The sequence below is a fragment of the Sarcophilus harrisii genome, chromosome 1 (genome assembly GCF_902635505.1).
Source record: "Sarcophilus harrisii chromosome 1, mSarHar1.11, whole genome shotgun sequence".
In the NCBI taxonomy this organism is placed as follows: domain Eukaryota; kingdom Metazoa; phylum Chordata; class Mammalia; order Dasyuromorphia; family Dasyuridae; genus Sarcophilus; species Sarcophilus harrisii.
The window spans coordinates 16,963,811-16,989,274 of NC_045426.1; the positions used below are offsets into that span (position 1 = coordinate 16,963,811).

A 25,464-nucleotide genomic window follows, 5' to 3' on the forward strand; every position below is an offset into this window, starting at 1 on the left:
GCCCAAGGGGAGATGAGTTGCTTTGTGAAAGGCCAGGGAGGAACCCCAAGGCCTCCCTCTTGTCTCCTCACTTAAGTTTGGATTTCTGCTTCTCTCCAGGTCAGAGGAAAGTCTTTGATCTCCAGTTTGGAAGTTGTCTTTTCCGCAGTGATGTCTATGACAACGGCGCCTCCTTCCTCTACGACAACTGCACAGTTTGCACGTGCCAGGTAAGTCGGGTCCGCTTATAGGGGAGCAGAGGATCATGGGTCCCCCAAGACCATTGGGCCTCTGTCCAGCCCTCTGATAAGTAAAGTAGCTGAGGCCCCGGGAGGTGACTTGCCGAGCTCACACCAGCTGTAGGAGTGATAGGAAGAGCCTAACCCTCTGTCAAACGACCACTGCCCAGTGACGTTTGCTAGACAGATCGAGTCCAGACCCCAGAATTTATTAACCTTCAGGATGAAAATAGCTTTGGAGGTGAATGAGCACAACGTCCACAGAAAGAGGGGGGTGCCATGGTCAAGGTCAAGGTCAAAGAGGAATTTGGCCCAGGCGTTCTCCTTGACATGTCATTGATTCTCCTCTTTTAACACAAATGCTTGAAATTTTCTGTGGCCCTGAGTACTTTTAAGAAGCCCAGGGAAGCTCATCGCTACGTCATTTGTGTTTGGACAGAGGGGAGCTGGGGTCCTAGACCTTTGGTGTCTTTGTGAGGCTGGAGGGTCATTTCTTAGTGAAAATCTGAGAGGCAGATCAGAGCATGTCTGTTTTACATTCGTTAGGATCATGGATCTGGAGTGATAACGCACTCAGAAGTTATGGAATCCAACCACCTTCTTGAACAGAAAAGGAAACTGAGGCCCTAGAGAGAAATCATGACATTTCTAGAGACAAAGGAACCTTAGAGGCCACGTGGTCCGACACCTTCATTTTCAAATGAGAAAACTTAGGCCCAGGGAAGTTTTATTTGCTTGAACAAAAGTTCAAATTAGTGAATAGCAAGGTTGGAAATTATGATTCCCGATTCATCATTTTTTTCTGCTGCAATTTGCATCAAAGTGACCAAAGGGAGGGGGGAGAGAGAGAGAGAGAGAGAGAGAGAGAGAGAGAGAGAGAGAAACAGACAGACAGAGACAGAGAGACAGAGAGAGAGAGACAGACAGATAGACAGACAAAGATAGAGAAAGAAAGAGACAGACAGACAAAGGCAGAGAGACAGACAGACAGACACAAAGGCAGACAGAGAGACAGAGAGACAGACAAAGGCAGAGAGAGAGAGAGAGACAGACAGACAAAGACAGAGAGAGAAAGAGACAGACAGACAGACAGGAACAGGGAGACAGAGACGGACAGAGAGAGAAAGGGAAACAGACAGACAGAGATCCATACACAGAGAGAGAAACTCCTTCACAATTATAGATACAAATCAGTAGTCAGAAATAAGGGCTCAAACTCTCCCGGCCATGCTTTGTTAACTCACTTCCTTGTTTGTTAGAGTGGGAGACAGGCCAGGGAGGACTCTTCCATACTTCCCTCACTCCAGCCCAAAGTCTCCTCTGCTCTCCATCTCCTTTCCTGTGCTTGCATTATCAACTACTAAATATATGGCCCCTGCTTTTTACCTTGGCCTCCTTCCTGGACATTTTTATTGAGCTTCTGGACCAGGAATTTCACAGATTACAATTTCTTAATGAGGATGTTGAGGCTTTGACGGCACACATCATTTTCTGACTTCCTTGGACTGCCCACCTGCCAGGCTGCCTTGCTTCCCCATGAGCCAGGTCCCGGATATTCCCCTTTATTTGTCCCCCATTCAGAAGCTGCTGCTTGGACATTTTCACCAGGGCTCGCCTTTGGGGGAGATCGAGTTGCTTGGAGCAGGGGTTTCTCACTTTTGGTAGGAAGGTGCAAAGAGAATTTACATTTCCTGGAAGTCTGCAAATCCAGGAATGGAAGGGGCAGATTGGGGTTCAGAAGCCGTAGGAAGGAGCAGGGTGGGGTTCAGAAGCTGTAGAAAGGGACAGATTGGGGTTCAGAAGCTGTAGGAAGGGACATATTGGGGTTCAGAAGCCATAGGAAGGGGCAGGTAGGGGTTCAGAAGCCATAGGAAGGGGCAGGTTGAGGTTCAGAAGCTGTAGGAAGGGGCAGTTAGGGTTTAGAAGCCGTAGATACTCCCAGCAGAGAAGATGGATTAGGGGGAGAAATGGTTGCCCCAACTCACTCCTTGCAGCTGGAGTTTCTCAGGGGAGGAGAGGGCCCTGGCCACGGTGGCAGTGCCGGAAGGCCTGGGAACAGGGATCGGGGTCGGGAGGATGCGAGAACAGCTGGGGAGCCCTGGCTTGGAGGCTCCATACAGTCTCCAGCTTCATCCTTCCCTTCCCCAGCAGCCGGTGGGAGCTGACAAGACAATTTAGAGACCAAATGTCCTGACTTTGTGGTGGCTTTGTGGTTGTCTGTGAGAAATAACATGGTGGTGGATGAGTCTGTTATTGGAATGGGGCTTAATGTCATTTAAATCACTCTTGAAGGCCTCTCTTTGAGTAATGGGTTTAACAGCAGAGCTCTGCAGACTTTGGTGACTGTCTCTCCAGCAGGAGTTTGGCAGACTGTTTTCATTTCAGGGGATGGATTGGATCCTAAGGACACAGGAACTTTGTCCTCCCTGATGGCCCGGGTCCAATGACTCCCCCGGTTCTGCCTCTGCCCCTGACCCTATACCTACATCAGGGTGGTCTCCATGCACTTCTCATTGGACTTAACCTATTCCTGACTTGTGGTCAGAGTATTGCCGTTGGACAGAAGCCGGCACTGCTAATCAGAATGAGGGGGGAAGGCAGGCGGGAAAAAGGGCAAAGATTTGTCTCATGCAATAAACATTTATTAGATACCTACTATGTACTGTGATCGGGTCAGACATTAGAGCTACAAAGACAAAATGAAACAGTTCTTTCTCTGTCCGTTCATCAGCAAATATTTATTCATTTTTCAAAATAGTGTCTTTTGATACCTTTTGTTTTTACATCACAATTCTTAGTAGGACTGTCACCTCCCCACCTCTCCTAGAAAGCGGTCCCTTAAAACAACGAATCAGAGTGAGCAAGACAAGCAATTCAGCAAGAACGAGCCATATTCGACAAAATAGTATCCACACACTGCAATCCCTCCTCAAAGAAGTGAGGAGAGGTATTCTCTTATATCTCTTCCTTGGGACAAAGTCAGAAAGCATCTATTAAGCACCTACTATTTGCCAGGCACTGTGCTAGGTGCTAGGGAAACCAAAACAAGAAGGGAAATCGTTCCTGCCTCTGCTAGGAGAAATAACACATTTAAGTATAGACAAACTGTTTACAAGATTAATATGAATTAATTTTGGTGGGAAATACTAGTGGCTAGGGAGGGGCCAGGAAAAGCCTTAATAACAGGTGGTGCTGGAGCTGAGATCTGAAAGGAACCAGGGTTTCTGGAATGAGAAGAAAGGCATTCTGGGTATAGGAAACTGCTAGGGTAAAGGCTTGGAGATGGGATGCAGAGGATTGAATGCATGCAAAGGAGCAAGGAGGCTCTGAGTCAACGCCATCGCCTCCTCTCTGTTCTGCGCAGAAGATGCCATTTCTCCATTCTCACTGAGTGACCCTCATCCTGAAATTCTCCCCGTGCTATCCCCCTGACTCCCCTGGCTTATTTCTAATCGCAGTTAAAATCCCCCCTTCTCTGAGAAGCCATTTCCAAGGCCCCTAAAGGCTGGTGCTTCTCCTCTGTTGCTCTAATTTATCCTATCTTTCTGTTATCTATCCTATCCCATCCTGTTATCTAATTTATCCTATCTTATTTATCCTAAATAGCACTTTGCTTCCTTCCTTGAACTATAAGTTCCATTTCTTTTGCTTTTTTTTTTTTTGGGGGGGGGATTAGCACATAGTAGGCACTTAATAATTGTTTATCAATTATTAATGTTTATTAATGTGTTTATCAGTGTGTGACCAACTGGAAGCTAGTTCATGCAGGACTTCAATTGCCAGACAGAGGAGTTTTTATTTAATCCTCAAGGTAATAGGGAGCCGATGGAGTTTGTTGAATAGGAGGATGGGGCTTTAAGAAAACCATTCTTTTAGTTGAATAAAGGATGAATTGTTTGGCTGAAGCATGGAATGAACATGGAGACCAATTGCAATAATTTAAGTAATATAATTATTATTAATGTTTTATTAATTATTGCCACAATCCAGGCAAGATGCAAGGAGCAGGTGGGACTAGAGTTGTGAGTGTGTGAGTCAAGAGAAAAGACTGATGGAGTAGAATGGGACCCTTGGTGATGACGGTTCAGTGTATTTGTCAGACCTCCTTACTGGGTTCAATGGGTCTAGGTGGCTCTCTCTCAGCTCTCTTTCCCAGCAGCTAGCCGAAGGAGACTCAAAATCTTCTTCCTGGTCCACCATGAACTTTTAGGGGTCTGGAGAGTGTCTCGTTATAGCTATCATTTATAGAGCACTTTCAAAGATTTTCTCCTTAGAGCTTATCATTCCCCATTTTCCAGATGAGGAAACTGAGGTAAGAGCAGTTCAATGACTAAGGTCACATAGCTATTAGTGTCTGAAGCATGAATTGACTTGAACCCGGGTCACATCCTGACCCCAAGTCCAGCATTCTTTCGAGAGCCTCTCACGTGGTCTTCACGTAGTTCCCTCTGGTGCATCTTCTTGTCTCCCTCCATCAGCTAGCACAGTGATAGCACATTGCCACTAAATATTTGTTTAGGACAAAAGAGGATGACTATGGCTGCAGAACAGTAAGTACACAGTCCCAGCCAGCTAATCATATCTGTTAATTTTGCAGAATGTTCTTGTCCTCATTCTTTTTTATGAAAGAAGGGATGGCCTACTAGATAGGAAATAGAAGGGGAATATATTTGGAAATGAAAGTGATATAAAGCAAGAGATATCAAATTTAGAAACACAAAAATAAATTGTGCTCATAAATGGGAGCCTGATAAACTAGTGTTTTGGAAGTACTCCAGAGGAGAGCAATTCTGAGGGTGGAGGGGCCATGTGGTGGGGGATGAGGAAAGGAAGGGATTGATGCTTGACCACAGGTTGGGGGTGGAGCAGATGCCAGTGTGTGAGTGGAGATAATATCATTTCTTCTCCTTTTTCTTTTTTTATTTAAATTTCCTTTTGGAAAAAAACAAAAATAACAAAAATAAAAATTTTTTAAAAATTAAAAAAAATAAATTTCTTTTTGGATAATGTCATTTCTTAAGCATTCTCTTTCTTGTCTTTGCTGTTGCTTCTTGTGGCAGGACTCCACCGTGGTGTGCAAGAAGAAGTGTTCTCCCCCCGGAGCTTGTGCTAAGAGCAAAGACCCCTGTTGTGAAGAATGCCTTGTACGCGTGCCCCCAAAAGATGTCCGTGTGTGCAAATATGGGAGCAAGATCTTCCGGGTAATGTCACGAGCAGGGCTCTTGGGCTCCTTTGTGATGATGGCTGTCAATAGTCTCAAAGGAAACCAGTCTTGGGATTCTCTGTGGGATCTCCAGAGGCTCAAGCAGATAAAAGGAAAAGTTTGTCCCCCATTTCCTCTCTGACTCTTCTAAACAGGGGGAGAATCCAGGGTAACCCCAACAGCTGCTGATATTAAGCCCTTAGGGAACCTTCTGGGTGCCATCCCCTGTGTGGGGCCATCTTTTTTTTTCCATAAAAAGGAATTGGAGATTCCACTTCTCCTCCTTTCTCAGAATGTCTGTTAGAGGAGCTGGATGGGATGGTGCTCATGGATCTTACCATGTCCTGCTGATGGAATATGGCATTTGTAGAAATGAAAATAAATGAGAATGCATTTCAGGAGGGAGAGAACTCTAGAAACCGGGAGGATCAGGGAAGGACGTTGAGGAAAATGGGATTCTGTGAGGTGGAAATAAAGAGGAAAGGAACTGGGAGAAGGAACAGCCTGAAAGAACAAAGTCCCAGAGAGGTAGGAGGTGGGACATCGTAACTGAAGAACAGTTGGCAGGCCAGCAGGACTGGAATGGAGCTCAAAGAAAACTGAGGATGAATGTATTTCTTTGCATTAAAATTCCTAGTTAACTTTGCCTATTTTTCCTTCCTTCCTCCTGAGTCTCTGTGGCTTTGGCCCCTAGAAATCTGATCCTCTCCCCTGATTCATTTCTCACTGCTCTGTAACTTCACTAGGCCTTTGTTAAGGCCGGTTGTACATGGAGACGGAGCTTGGCGTCCTTGCCTCCCTTTCTAAGCCTGCACCTGGGTCCGGTATCACCCGTGTGCCCTCCGTGTTAGGGGGTAGCCCGGCTGCAGGTCTCAGGCAGCTGCTTGTTCCTGTCTCAGAGCCCCAAGCCCCTCTCCTCAACTGGACCTCCCACTGAGTTCCCCTTTTCAGTCCCAATGAAGTGATCGGTTCTCAGCTCATTAGCAGAACCTCCAAGATGACTGATCGTCCCAGAGCTTAATGAATGCTACCTTTCCTGGATCAGGTTATGAGAACCACCCACTTCCCAAGGGTCTCTTGGATCACTCAACCCTCAGGTCCTCTGCCCATTTCCCCTCTCCCTCCCCTCAAAGAAAGATGACCTTCCCCCTCCCCCGCTATTTTCCTGAGACTCCTATCACTTCAGTCTTACCATAGAAACCTACTCACAAACACTGAAATAACAACATTTCCCCTAGCAGGAAAGGGAACCTTCCATGGTTGGCTCCTGCCAATGAACTGTCTGGGACTCGCTTCTTTCTCCTTTGCGTGGGTGGCTTGGTTCAACCTGGTGGTGATTACGCCTTGATGTTATGGACACAGTGGTCTGAATCTAATAGAGAATCTAATTCCATTGCTGGTTCTGCTCAGTAATAATAAGTTCCATTAAAAAAAATCTCTTTGCAATTTTCAAAGTGCTTTCATATGTATCCTCTCATTAGATAACTCTTGGATCTCGGTTTTCCTTTCTGCTGAGAAGTCCTGGTATGGGAATTCTCTCCATCCACACAGATCACAAGCTATCTCTACTTAGCGGATAAGCCCCTAGGAACGGTGGGAAACACATAGAAATGGGGGACTTGGCCAGCATCACATGGTGAATAAAAGGGGCAGGTTCCGGATCTCAGGATCTTAGTGTGGAAAGGGACCTTGGGAGACCTCTAGACCAGAGGTATCAAACATGCCGCCTGCTTGACAAATACTTTCCACAATACTCAAATTGAAATGTAATGGGGAAATATCTCACAAAATGAATAAAAATACAATCGGATATAAGTCATGTTTATATGTGGCTTTCTAAATCAGTAGGCTACTGGCAGAGCTCCTTATATATGGCTGGGATTTTTATAGTTGTCTTTTTATAGTTGAGTTTGACACTGCTGGTCTAGACTGGGGTTTCTTCAACTTTTTCCACTCCAGCCCTTTTTTAGCCAAAGAAATTTTTACATGATCCCCAAGTATATTGGGATATAAAATAGGTATACAAATCAATGATAATAAACTATAATTTTGTGATCCCCCACATTCAGTTACAAGTCCTTATATGAGGTTGTAGCCCATAGTTTAAGAAGCTGGGGCCTAGACTATTTGTTGAAGAATCCTGATTCCATCAGCCCAGAGAAATAGCGAGTCAGCCTTTGCTTGAACCCAGTACGTCTAAGGAAGTAACAGCCCCATTCCACTTTGACATAGTAATAATTATAAAGTAGTTTTTCCTGACAGGAAGCCTAATTTTTCCTCTCTCGGTAATTTCTACCACTGCAAGTTGTGATTCTACCCATCCCTTTGAGGTAATGTGGGTCTTCTGACTCCAGATCACAGATCCAGAGGTAGAAGGGATGTCAGAATTTATTGAGTCCAACATCCTTCTGATGGGAAAACTGAGGCTCAGGGAAATTCATTGATTTGGCCACGGTCACACAGAGGGTATCGCACGAAGTATTTGAACCCAGGCCCATTTATCCAGCTTCAGGACTCTCATCACTGCACACCTGGTTGCTCTAGCCTTCTGGGCAGGTGCTGTGCTTAGTTGTGGAGCCACAGAGATGCAAATAAAATCTGTCCTTGTGCTTGTAGGAAGCACAAAGGGAATGGACATCGCAAAATCAACATTAAAAAATGGACAGGATAAACACAAAGTAAGAAGAGACATCCACTGTGTGTTTGATGTGTGACTGAGAGAAGGGTGACAAGAGTGTCGGCTGAACAAGGGGCCGACATCTACTCCCCTACTCCTGTTACAGGGGGTCCTCCCTTTCCAGGGAATGAAGAACGTGTCCCAAAAGTCTTAGGGCAACATAGAACCCTAAACTTTTGAAATACTTTGTCTTAAACTCCCAAGGAAGACTTTCAGGGTGCTGATCCTTCCTGCGGAGTTTAGTGAGCAGACAATTGGATTTCAGAATCAAAAACACCTGAATTCAACTGTAATCTCTGATATTTATTAGCTGTGAGATCCCCGGCAAATGGCTTCCTCTCTGGTCTCTCAGTTTCCTCTTTGATAGCATAAGGGACTTGGGTTAGATGGCTTCCCTGGAAGGTGTCTAAGTCTTTGATGCTTTGGGGGGACCCGGGGGAGAAAGCAGTACCAGGTTGGAGTCTGTGCTGGTGAAGGAGGTCCCCACACTGTTCTCTCAGGTCCATTGCCGTTGCCGGTCACGCTCCAGTGATTTATGTTCTCTCACAGGATGTGACAGGCTTCTGTTTTGTTTTCAGGCCCCTCTATCTTGCTCCACATCTCCATCTTCCCACCCCACAAACCGCTACACCGCCCTGTGCAAGCATTAACAAGGCCCAGGGGCCTCTCGTGCCTGGGACAGAGCGTCAGTCACTCAGTTACTCACTGTACTTGGCACAAGTAAAATCCGACAAGCCGTGAGCCAAGACGGCTCCCCAAACAACCGTTTCTCAGAGGAAGGAACAAGTCTAGGAAATGCTTTCCAAATGAGGCCCTCGCATGTGGGGAAGAGGATGCCAGCATACCTGGAGGGCCCCTGCACATTTACCTGCATGGCCTCTGGGACCTGGGATGCTTTCAGCCGATCAGGTGTCTGCCAGGGGGCTGCCAGTCACCTGAATCGGGCTTTGTTCTTTGTGCCTCCCTGCCCTGGGCTGTGCCAGAGGGCCATGGCATCAAGGAGCCAGCGCTCAGCTCCCTGACATTTCAAGGAAACATCCTTGCGTGCCAGGACCTCAGTGCCTCGATCGTGTCACCGAGTGGAAAATCAGATTGTCGTAACCCGTTATGAAAATTCATGTGCGATCCTATCCCTGGCGGAGGGAAAACAAATAAACAAACACGCGCAAGGCAAATGTCGTCTGCTCAGACTCCAGACAATGCGCTCTGAGCCATGGGGACAAAGACCGAGAATTCCCGTGCTTGCCATCCCAGGGAAGGAGATGGCCAAGGCAAAGCCTTTTAGACTAAACAATGGCTTCCCTCCCCAACGGAACGCAACCCTGTCCCGGGACGGGAGAGCCCATTGAGAACACTTGTGCTGGAGCGGCTAAGTGACTGCTTCTATTGTCTCCTCTGCAGGATGGAGAGATGTGGTCCTCCGTTAATTGCACCATCTGTGCTTGTGTGAAAGGCAAGACTGAATGTCAGAAGAAGCAATGCATTCCTATCAACAGCTGCCCACACGTAAGTGGCAAAGGCCCGCTCTTGACTTTTATTTTTGTCTCTGGCAAAGGCAGAATCCCGTGGGGGAGCATCTTGCTCCGAGCCTGGGATCAGAAATAGTTCCAAGTGCTAGAAAACAGAACAGTGTGAGAAGGCAGTGGGGGGTCATGGAAAGAGCTCTGGCCCCGGGATTAAACCTCGACCCTCCTATTTATTAGTTGTGTGATTTAAGGCAACCTCTCTGGGTTCAGTTTACTCATGTCTAAAGTGAAGGGGCTCAGCTAAATGGCCATTTAGGGTTTTTTCCTGCCCTAAATCCTTCTCAAACAGCAGCCTCTCAGGACTAGTTCCAGACACCCCATCCAACCTCCGAAAGCTACTAATGCATTTGCATTTGATGTACCCTGTATACATATATTACCTAGTTATTAACACGTAGTCTCCCCACTAGTATATATACTCCCTGAGGGCAGGATCTACTTTAAAAAAATTCTTAATCCCTTAGCACAATTGTTGGCAGATGGTAAGCACTCAATAAATGCTTATTGAGTGACCAAGTCAATAGTTCTGCACTTGCCTGAATTTGGGATTTAAAAAAAAAAGTTTCCTTTGTCATTTGTCTGAAATGTGCATCCTTTCCTCACCCCCACCCCGTTAACTTCTTGGATTGTTATTCCACATTATCTCCTTTATTTCCCATCATTCTCTATTTTTTCCTTTTTCCCCTTTGTATTTTCCTCTCTTCTTGAATCTGCTCATTCTTCTTTCCATCATTCACTCCAATTCCCCAGTATTCCCTCTCTCTCTCCGACCCTTGCCCAGATTTTCCCCTCCTCCTTCCTACTCCTTCTCCAGGCCTGCAGTGTCGGTCCAAATGAAAACAGAATTCTCATGGAAATCTTTCTTCCTCTGATGCTCATCATCCTGTTATAACTGAGCAGACCATAAAATAAGTTGTATCTTTTAAAAAAGTATGAGCTTTGTGGAATGAAGCTTCTGGAAGAGGAAACTTTTTCAGATTGAGGGCTCATGGGGGGAAAAGATTCAACTTATCAACTTCTGGCAAAATAAGACACACACACACACACACACACACATGGAATGTTAGAATATGTCCTCCCTTCCCAGTTATAGACAGCTTTTAATTTTATTCACATCTGTTATTATTGCAAACAAAACCCTTGCTGTTTTCCTTGAGTGCCAAGGAAGGCAAAAACTACAACAGCTGTTTCTGTTGCACAACTGAATGAAGCCTGGAAGTAGGGGGTGGGGGTGGGGAGGGAGAGAGTAAAACCCTAATTAGTCTTGCTCTAAAAAACCTCAGACGTAAAACTGAAAACCTCACATAAAAGAAGAGGGGGGAAAAAAAGGGAGAGACAATAAATAGACTTCAACATGCTTTGCTTATAAATATTCATTGGGAAGAATGGGATCACATCATTTATGCCAGTCCTCGGGGAACCCTCCCTGCTAATGAACCCATGCCACACATGGTAGCAATAATGGGCTTCCTTATTCGACAAGACAAAAACAGGATGCCGTGCCAACCTGGGGGCTCGGGCAAGCAGCCCCAGCGGGCTGGAGGAGCGCTGCCAAATCCCCTTGAATCCCTGCCACATGGAGAAGGGTCCCTTCTTTGGGCTCCCAGGGAAAAGTTAGTGTTCAAGGCTGTCATTTCTTGATGTCCTCAACTCCTCATTCAGCTGACACGTTGGGTCAATGGCTCCAAATGAGACCCTTGAGGTTCTGTCCCTAAAAGGAGGCATTCTCCCCCCTCCGCTCCCCCTTGTCCTTACCATGTTGGTCTCTGAATACCTTCCCGCAGGCCAGGGTTCTTTGGCCCAGATCCTGAAGTCCTTTGGTCCTCAATGCTCCTCTCTCAGGGACACAGTTTGGGGAGGACCGGCTAATTCAGCCGTGTTCGGAATCTGGAATACTTGTCCTTTTCTACCTTTCAGTTTCAGGCTGTTAATGGGATATACACACAAAGACCTCTCCCATCTCCCACCTTCCAAGCAAATAGAAGGCTCAGTAGGAGCCTTTCATTATTTCTAATTATTCCTGATTCTTTCTTCCTAATTATTCCTGACTGAGTCTCAGTGTCTCTCTCTCTCTCTCTCTCTCTCTCTCTCTCTCTCTCTCTCTCTCTCTCTCTCTCTCTCTCTCTCTCTATTAATGTATATAAGCCTTGTTGGGAGGTTAGATGATGGAGAACACACTAGAGTTGAATTTAGTTTAGTCAACAAGCAAATATTAAGCACTAATCTGTGCTTAGAAAGGGACAAAAATGAACACCTCTTCCCTCCAAATGCTTGTATTTTTTGTTCTCTCTTCATTATGGTCAGGATGTTATGGTGAAAGTTCATAGTTTCCAGTTTAAAAAATGGACCTGGATTATTAGAAGGAAGGAAAAAACTCAAAATGGACTCTTTACCAAGTGTACCCAATAGACAAAATGGAGGTGCCTTGGATTTTAATGGCTACAAAGTATAAATCACTTTATAAGAATTCTTTCCAGAATTCTCAACAGCCTTTTAATTCAAAAAGTGGATGTTAAGCATTATCTCACATCATACTCAAATGGTTGTGTTAGAAAACTTGATCTCAGGGCTAAGTCTAAGTGTTTATTGATATTTTATAAATTTGAATTAGATAAACATTTTTCAGATCAGCATCAAGAACTAGCCTTTCTACTCGTGCAATGAATAGAGTTAAAACTTTAGTATTCCATTATATTTCCTTTCTCAAATCTTTTTTTATAAAACTTTTTTATTTTCAAAACATAGGCATGAATCGTTTTCGGCATTCACCTCTGTGAAGCCTTGTGTTCCATTTTTTTCTCTCTCCCTTCTCTCTACTGTGTTGGGATGGCAGGTAGTCCAATATATATGTTAAATGTGTAATTCTTCCATACATATTTCCACAATTATGCTGCATAGGAGAGATCGGATTAAAAAGGGGGAAAGGACAAGAGGGGGCAACAACAGAGAAGTGAGGATGCTGTGTTGTGATCCACACTCAGTCCCCACAGTCCTCTCTCTAGGAATGGATGGCTCTCTCCACCACCTGAGACCGTTGGAACCAGCCTGAATCATCTCTCAAATTTTGAATACAATATTTGTTAACTCTTTAATGAAGTTCAGCTCTATTTCTAGGTAGTATAACACTTACCTCTCAGGATCAAATGAGTTATTTGTAAAGTACTTACTTAGCACAGTTGCCTGGGATCTAGATGAGGTATAATTAATCATTTTTTTTAAATAAAAAAAGAAATGGCCCTGACTTCCATTCTGACTGTGTAGACTTGGGAAAATAATTTTCTCTCATTAGTTCTGTTTCCTTCTCTGCACTTCAGTTTTGTCACCTCTAACCTGTCAAGCTCAAAGACTTCCAAAGACCCTTCTGGGTCTCAGTCTATGGTTCTGTGGTGCCCCAAACCCCTTCCAGCTTCTAGTCTATGAGGAGAATCTCCGAAGTAAAAAAATGGAGCCCCACTTTTCAGACACATGACTCTTGTCCGTTAGCCTCTTGGCTGTCTCCGTCCACTGTAGCCACGTCAGTCCTCCTTAGCAGAGCTGCCCAACAAGCCTGTTCTGCGACCACTAGGTCCACAGCTGGAAGGAACACGGGCTCTGGGCCAGAGAGGAGAGTCGCAGAAGCCCGAAACATCTCCCGGGAGAGGATGCACCATTTCCTGCAGCTCCTGCTGATGAATTATTTTGCCAGCAGAGATAGGTACTTTCTTGTCGCATTTGACAAGAGGCCTGATATCAGTAATGTTTGTCTCCCCAACCCTCAGGTCTCATCCGGGTTTGTGCATTGCCACATGCATTTTTGAGTAGGAAGAAAATAAGCATTTATATAGCACCTATTATGTGCCTGGCACTGTGCTAAGTGCTTTACAAATTAATGTCATTTGAACGTCCCCAGGGACGAGGTTATTATTATCATCCTTGTCTTATAAGTGAGAAATCTGAGGCAAACAGGGTAAAGTGACTTGCCTAGGATCATTCAACTACTGAATGTGAATGAGGCTGAATTTGAACTCAGGTCTTCCTAGCTCTAGCTTGTGTCCCCTTGGTGTCTCATGAGCTTAAATCTTACCCTCTAGAGAAGATTCCTGATTCATACCTTCCCCACCTCCCACTATTTGTACCTTGCCCTTTGAAATGACCTTCCTTCTGTGCTATGTCTTTTATACACTTGATTATTTACTCGTGCCTACTCCAATTAGACTATGAGCTTCTTGGAGGCAGCTTTTTGCTTTTCCTCATATCCTCCTCCTGGAACATTGTAGGCACTTAATCATTGCTTGTTGATTGACTGACTGATAGACACCGAACCCTCGCAGTCTGCATTGCTTGAACCTTGAGGAAGAAATGGTCATTCAGAGAAGGATGGTCTTAGAAAGGGTTACATGGGCTCATTAGTTTTCAGGCAGCCAGTCTGTGATGGTGTTTCTACTTGAGATTTAGTTTTAACTTATGCTCCCCAGCTTATTTAAAATAATTCATTTGCTGCACACTCCATGTTCTAGGCCTATTGGACCACTAGCTATTCCCCCACATGACATGTTAACACTTCCTACTGTACGTCTTTGTACAGCCCCCCCCCACTGTTCCCCAAATATTCTCTCTTTTCACCTTTGCCTCTTGGAATCCCTAACTTCCTTCAACGAGCAGTTCAAGTCACCAGTTCTTCCCAGAGCCTTTCCTAGTACCCTTCTAGCCTCATAAGTTAAAACTAAATCTCAAGCAGACGAGTTTGTCAGAATATTATGGTTTTGAGTCCTGCCACTAAAACATGTGGGATGGATGACCCTGGACAAGTCACATGCTTCAGGAAACTTTCTAATGCTTTCAAGTTCCAGTTTGCATGAACTGGAACTTCATGAGTTGCACAAAGGAAGGAATTTTCATACCAGGAAATAGTATGACTTGGAAAGGGCTTTCTAGGCTGTCTGGACCTACTTTTTTCTTTTTCTAGATGTGAACATTGAGATCCCGAGAGGCAAATTCCCAAAGTCACAGGGACAATAAATGTCAGAGGCAGGAATGGGGCCAGGTGCTCTGTCTGCATAGTTGTAGTTTAAAAAAAAAAACAACATCAGTAAATAAACCTTTTTTATACGGGTCCAGTAATTTCCAGTACTTTTCCCCTCTAGTGTCACCGTTTTGCCTTTTGGTGCTTCTAGGAAACTGAAGAACAACTTGTCTTCTTGAAGAAATTGTGCTTAACAGCTTTCCATGATTGTGCTGCTTAGAATAATGTCCCCAGCTTTGTTTTTCCTTGAGAAAAAGCACGAAACCACATTAAGGCAAAAAAGGCCCTCATCAGAAAGGCACGGTGCCTAGCGCGGATGGTAACTGGCATCTCAAAGACCTGGATTCTGATGTTGCCTCAGATAATAACCCCCAGCTTTGTGACCTTAGCACAGAACTTCAAACTTTTGAGCCTATAAAATGGAGATTTTACACTCACCTCCCATGGTTGCGATGAAGAGCAGTTGAAATAATGCATGAGAAACATTTTGCAAATTGTAAAATGTTATAGACCTGTTAACTCTTAAAAAATAATCTGTTCGTTAAAATGAATGTGTTTTTTTTCCTTCCTCATTAGGGTAAAATTCTGAATAGGAAAGGATGCTGTCCTATTTGCACTGAAAGTGAGTAAGTTCTTTCCTTTTTACCAAAAAAAAGTTGTATTTTTACAATTATTGTTTCAATCTGGGGATGTCTATGGGGCAAGATTTTGGCAGGGGTGGGGGAAAAGGTTTCCTGTTCTACTAGGTCGGCCTATATCATCTGTTTTATGTATGTTCTGTTGCTTTGAGGAATAAAATCCAGCCATCTCACTTCCCTACAATGAGTGGCAGTCAATTTGTTGTTTCCCCTCCCCAAGAAGTACAATTAAGGCAGATGAATGGCAACCATCCCTGTAGGAGGTGACGGAGAGAGCTCTCCTGATGAGGTTTTAACAGGACTAGATCATTTGAGTGTCCATTATAAGTGTTAATGACATTTGCAGTCGAGTAAGCTAAGATAATGATACCTAGTGAAACTCGACTTCATGAATAATCCAGAAGGGAGATATATATTTTTCCTAGCCTTGTAAAGTCTGACAGCTGCGGGCCCTCCCTCCTTCCTCCCATTCCCACTGTCTGTTTCCCTGAAGTCTAAAGTTCTGCCTTTGCCAAAGGCAAAAAGGCCTGTGCCCATAGGAAAGGGATCATTGATGTGACAACTTCTATCTCCCTCTATGTGTAACCGAGTGTCTAAAAATGCCCTGAACAATCGGTGAGTCTGCTTCGTACCCGGGACTTCCCATATGGCTTTCCGGCACTATGTGCAGAGACACCTCGGTTTTATAGAAATACGTCTCCGTTGTGGGTAAATCTATCTGGTAGGAAATAGAGAGATCTGCTCCATCCGCATGTTGTCCATGAGGTGTCAGTATCCTCTGAGAAGAGGATGTCACTTGTACAGATGTTACACTAACCTTCTTCTAAGTGCTTAAGAGAGAGCTTTTCATGATTTGCTGCTTTGCTTTAAGAGAAAAAGTTAAAAACACCCCCCAAAATATAACCAAGCATGGCAAATCCTCTTAGAAGGTGTTCGGATTTTTGGAACTTGCCTTGAATGGTAATGTCACTGAAGCAGAGAGATGTTTATTACTTTTATCTAACATTAAACCTAATGATTTTGAATCTCACTATTTAGCTCTTCTCATGAGTGGAGGCTTCTGGACCATAGATGTGGGCAATGGGCTGAGTTTTATGTATGGCTCTATTCCCTGTCCCACTAGCAAATCTGGGATTTTATTGGTTTAGGGAATATTCAGCAAAGACATCTTCTAGCACTTTAGATCGACAGTGGTTTAAAATGCCAGAAATTTGCCTTGGGATATTAAAAGACCTTGCCCAGACTCCTAGAGTTGATGTCTTGAAACTTGAAGCAAGGACTTCATGATCTGGAGACTGGTTCTCTTTCTTTGGTTTCAGAGGTAGTTTTATGTATTTCTATTCTTTCAGACTTAGGCGCATACATTCAAGTAATATAAATATTTGACTAAAGGAGAGAAAATTTCTCCTGAATTAATGAACATTTTTTAATTACTATGGAGCACATTTATACGTATTTACATATACATGGGACTGAGTGACATTTGACCTCTAGTTTCTTTTTAAAACATTATATTGAGGTATTTTGTTTTTTTATCACCTGCATTTCTTAATATATCCTTTCCGCTACCCTTCCCTGGAAACCATCCCTTTTAATAAAGGGGGAAAAAGTTCAGTAAAATTAATCAACATAGAACAAATCTAATATTGTGTACTGAATGATGATCTGAACAAAAAGTACAGTTTTCTTCTCATATCTCGTTTTTGGGGCCACGCTTGCTGGCTTGTGATTTCACTGGTGGAGAGAAACCTCTCTTTCCTGATGCCTATGGCTCGCTCTTTGCAGCTTAAGAGAGTTGTCTGGGGTCCCAGAGAAATAAATTGTTCAGTTGTTTTGGTCGTGTCCATATCTTTGTGACATGGGTTTGTTTTTTTTTTTTTTAATTGAAGCTTTTTTATTTTCAAAATATATACATGGATAATTTTCGACATTCATCCATAGAAAACTCTGTGTTCTAATTTTTCCCTCCTTTCTCCCCACCCTTTCTCCCAGTTGGCAAATGATACAATATATGTTAAACAAGTGCGATTCCTCTATTTCCATAAATATCATGTTGCACAAGAAAAATCAGATCAAAAAGGAAAAAAATGAGAAAGAAAATAAAACATATTGCTTTTTTTATTTGGGGTTTGTTGGCAAAAAAAATCTCCCACTCATTGTACAAATGGGGAAACTGAGGCAAAAAGGGTTAAGCAGCTTGCCCAGGATCATACAGCTAGGAGATGCCAACTAGGCTGGATTTGAACTCAGAAAGATGAGTCTTCTTGGTCCCAAGAACTGTACTTTTATCTACTGCACCACCTAATTGTCCATAGTAAGAAGTAAAATTGATAACTATTTGCTGTCAGGTTCATTCAGTAACTCAAACGAGTTTTTGCAAAATGTTGCCTTGCCTGATTCTGGCCCTAAATCGATGAATAAATTGATTTCGGGGAGGTTATCACTTAATGGCTCTGTCTTTCATTGCTTCTGTGACTTTGGGCCTTGGTAAATTCTTCTCTGTCTTCTCAGTAAAATGGCAATTGGACGTGCGTGACTTGTCTGGGTTCTTCCAGCTTTAAATTTGGGATGCAATTTTTCTGTTGTAGTTGTGAGTTTTGGGTTGAACCTTGTGTTGGTGAGATTCCTGTGCCACGTATTAAGAAATGAGTGAACTGAGGCAAGATTCTAAGTGTGAGGATTCTTCATGGCTATTTGGTGCATTAGAATCTTCCCCCATTAAGCAGGTGACCCAGGGGATGGGTGGACAAGTCAAAGAATGGAGGGCCTTTATCACCATGGGGCATCTTGATTTGGTCCAGTCATTTCACTTTTGTCTGCCTTAGTTTTCTTATCTCTAAAATGGGGATAATAATATCTCCTACCTGCTGGGCTTTGGGGAAGATCAAATCATATATTTGTAAAGTGGCTGTAATTAGCCCAGTCCTGCCTCCATAACTCAATCAATGAAGATGTATGAATGTTGGTTCCATTTGTTATCATCTCAACAGATCTCAGAAGCCTAGATAATAAATGAGATAATGTTTGCAAAATGATTTTGCAAACAATATAATAATCATAATATAATAATTGTTGCTATTACCATTCTCATCAATACTATTGCTACTACTACTACTACTACTACTACTTATTATTATTATTATTATCTAGAGTGGAAGGGACCTTAGAGGTAATCTAGTTCAACCTCCTTATTTTATTAATGAAGAAATAAAGGTCAAGAAGATGAAATGACTTCCTGAAACTCATACAGAGAATGAGTACTGAGGCTTCAAGCTGAGGTCGTGAGCCCTAGTCCAGCCTTTCTTCCACTGCGCCTTTCCTGCTTCCCCAATGCCTGACTTGTTCTGACTGCCAGTTGCCAGTTTTCATCATCTTCTGTAATCAAAGCCATTATCAAATATGTTAAGATGCTCCAGATAATTGTAACAGCTCCAACTGATCAGTCGTAAGGCAGTTTCTTTTGATCTTAAACCTAATTTTGCTTCTTTACAACTTTTACTATTGGTCGTAATTTTCCTCCAGACCATCATTAAAGCAGATAGTTTCCCATTTCTGCATGATGGTCCCTTTAATATTTGAAGATGACTATCATGTTAATTCCCCTTCCCTCCTCCTTATTACATTATAAATCATTCGGGGGCCTTAGTCATATGGAGAAAGGTTAGTGCAATCAGAAGCCAGATGGGTCAGAACCTAGTATCCTCCAGTCCCTGTCACACTGACCTTGGCCACAACCGTCCCTACTTCCCATGTCCCCCCGTCACTTCTTCCCTCTCTCCCAGCCAAATGATGGCTCCCATTGGAAGGAGAGAAGGTGGCCAAGCAAGGGGCTTTACAAAGCGGAGTAAGGCGCCCCGATAATTTGAGAGCATTAGGAAAGGCGGCTCACCAAAGCTGATCTGAGTTAGAGACCTGACATCCCATTCTGGTAAGTTAGCTCTTGGCTCTCAAGGAGTTTAGTGCTTGGTAGAAAGTGCCTTCCATAAATTGGGTCATGATGGAAAGTGTTGTTTTCTTGGAATCAGCCCTGGTGGAATCGTGACCTATTGCCATTCTCTTCACCTTCACTCCCTGTTTTCTTTTCCAAATGAAAGCAAATAAATTTGTACTGGACTAGTTTCTAATGTGTTGAATTTTGAAATTGCTATTTCAGTCCTAGGAGTGATTACAATTTCACACATAGGGCATAGGGAGTTTCTGTATCAGTGCACACTGGTACCTGTTCTGCCCCTTAGAGGATCAGTGATTTGTTCAGAATCCCATAAAAGGCGGGACTTGAATCCTGGTCTTCTTAACTAGGAGTACATCTCTCTCTGCAGAGAAAATGATCCAAATCCACCTGAGAAAGCTTCTGTAGGAACATGCTGTCTCCAAGGGATACAGCTGTACCTGGGAACCTCCCACTCTGGCTAAGCCACGTCACGTGGCAAGGAGCCAAGGAAGGCACTCACCTGTTGTACCTGTAGCTCTTTGATCTCATTGACGTTACTTTGCTACATATTACAGGAGAGCTGAGCAGGAAACCTGAACCCAAGCAAATTGGGGGCCGTCAAGAACCCTCCTTTCTCAGGTCCCATTCCATAAAGAAAATGGGTGGGTCCCTTCACCATGAGGGCTAATTGATGGGCAGAACCATTGATATCTTAGAGATATCAGGAGAAAGTGGGAAATGTTCCAGCTCATTGTTAGACTCCCTTTGACTTATGGAAGCCCATAGACCAGAAGCTCACCTGCTGGGAAGATATATAGCTCAGAGTATAAGCACTTGGTAGGTACTAAATATGTATGGAATGTCTTTGGTGGAATTAGTGGAACACAATCTTGAGCTGGAAGGAAATTTGGAGACTATCATCCCATTTTACAGAAGAGGCAGCTGATGGCAAAGATAGGAAATGACTTCTCTAAGATCATACAAGTTGAGTCAGAGGCAGGACTTATATCTGTGTTCTCCTGCTGCAGGAGTCCCCACATCAATGGCATTGCATGATGTAATGTTTGAGGGACAGAACTGACTGTTGCAGCAAACGTAGGGGCATCTAGTCCCTGCCCAGTGCAGAGCAGGTTCTCATGGAATATCTGCTTGCTTGCGTGGCTAAATTAACGTAGCCAGTGGTTGACGGAGGGTAACCTAGATGTGCCTGTAACTGTATTTTGAGTTTGGATGGATTTGAATGCTAGAAACCAAAAGGAAACTGAGTCTCCAGCATTATCCTGGACAAATGTGACAAACTAAGCCCCTCTGTGAACAGCTAAAGAGAACCATGTGCACTGAATGCCGGACATGGAGTCAGGAAGACTTGAATTAAAATCTGGGTCTCAGAAACGTATAAGCTGGGCAAGCCACTTAACATTTTTTTTAAAAAAATAAGTTTCCTCATTTGTAAAATTGAGGATAATAAGAACACCTGCCTCCCAGGACGGTTGTGAGAATCAAATTCTGTACAGTTTGCAAAAATGATCAGTGTCTGGCACACAGCAAACATTTAATAAATGCATGTTTTGTTCTTTCCCAGTCATGTTGAGAGGAACTCTTAAATAAATAAAAAAAGGGAAAAATTTGGTGACCAGGCCTGCTCTGTCAAGTCATACACATGGCAGGACCTAGAGAGAGATGAGACTTCGAAGATCATGAGAGAAAACATCAGACAGTAGAAAGCTAATAATAACAGTAAGAATAATAACAGCTAACATTGCTATAACATGTCAAGGTTTGTGGAGCTCCATGTATCCGTTATCTCATTTGATCTTCACAACTTGTGGGGTAGATGATGTTACCCCTCTGTTTTACAAATGAGGAAACTGAGGCAGGCAGAGGTGAAGTATCTAGTCCAGGAGCACACAGCTTGTAGATAGCTGAAAGTAGAATTTGAGCTGAGGATTTTAAGCTATACCACTTAGTGGCCAGAATGAGAGATATGGAATCAGGGAACTGGGTTCAAATCTCAATTCTATCCCTTGGTACCTGCATGACCTGACCAAGGACAGGTCTGTTTGTTCACTTATAAAACCAAAGAAATGGATGATCTTTGATTTAGCTTCCGAATCTAAAGCTGATATCTAACCCAACTCCTTCCCTTATTTTTTAAAGTTAGACTCAGTGAACATTTATCAAATACCAAGCAGTGTATAAGTGCCAGAAATACAGAATTTTTTTAAAAAAGAAAAGGGAAAAAGTGGATCCCATATTCTCCAGGAGGAATCTAACAGGGTTTCTTGTGAGTCGGTATAGCTTGGGGTGACTTGGCGTAAGAGTGAATGAGAAGGTCTGGGGGTAGAATCAGCTGACCAGCAACCTCCTCGTTTCTGGGAGCTGGTATCTGAAGTCAGATGCACTGACCCCAGGCCCAAGGCTCACCTGCTACTGTTGCTCTCCCTCTCTCAGTCAGGGTTGGTTTTGGCAGCATTCTAGTGGAACCCCACGGTGGAAGCACAACATTTTCTCTAATTAAACAGTGACGTTAGGACTGGGGAACCACAGAACTGTTTTATTTATCATGGTGTGAGTGCACCAGGAAATGGGGACTTCTGCGCCAGATTTGCAGAAAAGTCTTCAGTGACAGATTCCACAAATATTCAGTATGATCCGGAGCTCCCTTATCTCTGAAACCGCAATGAGTTGGGTTGAATAAGGCTAATGGAGTTGACTTGAAGCCGCAGAAGTAAGGACAGTTTGAGCTTGAGTTAAGAATCTTTGCTGTAGAAGGACTGAGCAAAGACTTTAGTCACACAGAGCTGGGAGTGGGAAGTGAGAGGCTAATTAGAGTTTCAATTTTATCCAAGCGCCTTCTGTTTCCCGGACTGCTAGCTTCTCTGCCTTTGCAATGATCAACAAGATGATCACTGGAAAGTCTTTTTTCAAGGATCTGGTGTCATCAAACAATTTACCGATCATTTATTTAGTACCTACTATGTGCAAGGAAGGACCTGGGTGAATTATCGGAATTAATAATCTGCCTCTGATTATGTGTTCTCCATAAGCCGTTAATGTGTCTGAACCCCAAGAAACTTCCTGGGGTTTGTTTGCCAAGTCCTAGTGGCCCGTATTTCCCCATCCTGTACGGTCAAAGCCCTATGGTTACAATGACCCTGATAGTTTACATTCTCCTGAGGAGATCACATAAAAACAGAGAAGCAATTTGGAGACTTGAGTTAAATAAAATGGGATTTTGGGTGCTGTAGAAATCCAGAAAAACTTTTTACAAATGGAGTCAACTCTATGTTGTGAAAAACCACCCAGCACCTTAATTTTCATGAAAAATTATTGCTAGAAGACTTCTTAGAAAGTGATTGGTAGTAGAGACTGGTAGAGAAGGCCATAGACTTGCTCCGCGTGGCTCCCCAGGGTAGAACTAGAAACCAAGGGTGGATGTTGTAGTGAAATAGTTTAGGTTTAATGTAACAGAAGAAAGCATTCAATGATTATTTAAAAGTAGATTGGGCTGCCTCCGAAGGTAATGGACGGCTTCTTCTGTTCAAAAGTGGATGTTTCGGAAAGAGATTTAAACAGGATGTTGGACAACTCCTCATCAATGGTAACTTACCTGGATGTGAATGAGTTGTCTGGGGAATGGAAGTCTTGAAGTGGAAGCTGGTTGACCACATTGGGGGATGGGATAGAAGGAAGGGCATGATTTTTAGAGATGGTTTCTGGGAACAATTCCAACTCTGAAATTCTGTTTCTGTATTTCCTCAAGGAGTTTTTGCAAGCATATCACTAAAATCTACTGGATAATATAGCATTGTATTTGAATAAAGACCAAATATATCTTTTAAATTAAAAAAAATTGTTGTCATCTTATCTTACATCAGAGGCATTTTGGGAAATATCTTTAATGCTCTCCCTTCAACAAGGAATCCTCTTTTGTAAACAATGAAAACCAGAGAAGTAAAATTATCTGATATAGTGTATGTGACATTCTGCTCTGGTATTTCCCCACCTCCTTATCTTGAAGATATAGGTCTGGAGATTAGATTAGATTAGACAGATTTAAGAGGTAAAGAACCAAATTTTTCTTTTGCTCAAGGATAGTTAATTACAGAAACCAATTCTTTTACAATACAATTTTGTGAAATCCTGGGGATTTTGACTCTGATCAATCTATATCTCTTCTTATAATTCTAGATTTAGTCTAACTCAACAGACATTTCTTTTTTGTGACTTGGTTAATTTTATTGGAGGAAAGGTCTGCCTTTAAAGAACTTACAGTTGAATAGTGAATCATGACAGACTGACACAGTAGAGCCTCTCTGTACTATCTGACGCTGCCGATAAGTACAAAATGCCATATATTTACAGAGAGAGATACATGTAGACATGACAATGCTAGAAACATTACAGTGGCAGAGTTGATGGACTATAGTTTTTTAATTGAAGAGAGAAAGGAAGGATACCATGATTGTTTCCACTTGAGGTCAACAATGAAAACTGGTCAGGTAACTCTTTCTTTCTTTTTTTATGCCACATTTAAAATCAAAGAAACTTTTAGTTGAAATAGATTTTAAAGACCATCCTGAAATAAAGGTAGAATGTGAAGACAGGGATGGAGGAGAGAGGGGGTCACAATCAATAATTTTAACAAGCAGGTAATTTAATGGTACCATATTCTACCATTTGCTTCAAAGAAATATGTAGAAATTGCTCCCCACTGACCAACTAGGTGTTTTTATGTCTTGTCCTAGCTTTAAAATATTTAGCCTCATTGGAATTCTTAATTCTTTCAACCATTTTAACTCACTTCAAGTAATCCTGAACAAATTTAGAGTTTAATAAGAAGAATGGCTTAGGTGAGGAGTCCTCAAACTTTTTAAATAGGGGGCCAGTTTACTGTCCCTCAGACTATTGGAGGGCCGGACTATAGTAAAAACAAAACTTTGTTTTGTGGGTCTTTAAATAAAGAAACTTCATAGCGCTGGATGAGGGGGATAATCGTCCTCAGCTGCCACATCTGGCCCATGGGCCATAGTTTGAGGACCCCTGGCTTAGGTGTTGGATGTTTGAAACCAGAGTCTGTTTAAATGAGTATCCTGAAAAAAATGACATTGAGAGATATAATCTTCATTTTCCTCTTAAGCACTTGTATAGCTATCTGTCTGATGTCTTCTTCCTCCTGCTCCTACTTCTCTCCTTCTCTTTTCTTGTTTTACTTTCTTTCTGTCTCTTTCATTCCCCCTCTACACACACGGATGAGCATATTTTATACCCTAAACTTTTCTCTTTTGATCGTTATGCTGACATGAATGTTCTTTTTTTTTTCATTCCATTTAGCAAGCAAGTGTCTAGATGGCAAGAAAACATTTAAGCATTTGGGGATGGGGAGACGGGCTCTTCACAATCCTGAAATATAATTGAGTTTAACCTGCATTTTGCCAAGCACTTATTATATGGGCAACAAAAACAAAACCTGAAGCATCCTTGCTATCTCAGAACTCACATCCTAATGGCAGAACAAAACATTTGCTTTGCTGTTTCTAAAATTAGGAAAAATCCTGGTTATCTTCCGCCCCAAGTCCTAAGGCGGAACCATTGGAGAAATACTGAACCCTAACATCTATTCATAATTATCTTCCTGTAAACAATGTCTTCATATACATTTGGTTTTCTGTACTTTTTGGCACGGTCCTCATGCATATGATTCTCCCTTTTGGCCAGCTGTTCCAATCTTCTTTCATAGAACGTTTCTGAGTTTTATGGTCTCTAAATGACTCATTTTCCCCTTCCAGTTTCTAAGGACATTTTTTTCTGCTTCTGGAGGATCTTTGCTGCTCTTACTTTAAACTAGAAGTATTAAGCAAGAATATCTACTGCTACCAGTGCAGACAAAAATATGGCCCTTTGACTGAAATTTTTTCTATTTGCCAAGTTTTTTTTGTTTCTATTTTCATGTTATTGTCCATTAATGATGCTAGCCTAAAAGCTTTCTTTCCTTACTTAATCTTAATAGTTTTAGAATCAAGCTCCTCTTTGCTTCATAAAAATATGAAAGATGATCTTTGTTCTTTTTTCTTTTAAAAAGAATGCAAATTGTTTGAGTTGGTAAATTAGGCAGACATTTTTATGCAATATATTTATAAAGAAAATGACATCACAAAAACTAGTAAACTAGTAATTAAGGTATTTATATATATTATATATATTTATACTTATTCTTCATTAATCATTCTTCTTGTCTAGAGTACTTGTCACCTTCCAGTTCAGTCCAA

At 42.6% G+C, this 25,464-nt stretch overlaps 1 protein-coding gene across 1 annotated transcript in view; it reads left to right on the forward strand.

The window, feature by feature from the left end:
* Positions 1-25,464, forward strand: part of BMPER (BMP binding endothelial regulator) — a 262,921-nt gene that overhangs the window by 146,628 nt on the left and 90,829 nt on the right. Inside the window, exons 8-11 of the mRNA XM_031952980.1 lie at positions 100-209; positions 5,279-5,419; positions 9,500-9,604; positions 15,203-15,248. Coding sequence (XP_031808840.1) covers positions 100-209; positions 5,279-5,419; positions 9,500-9,604; positions 15,203-15,248 — 402 coding nt within the window. The remainder of the gene's footprint in view (positions 1-99; positions 210-5,278; positions 5,420-9,499; positions 9,605-15,202; positions 15,249-25,464) is intronic.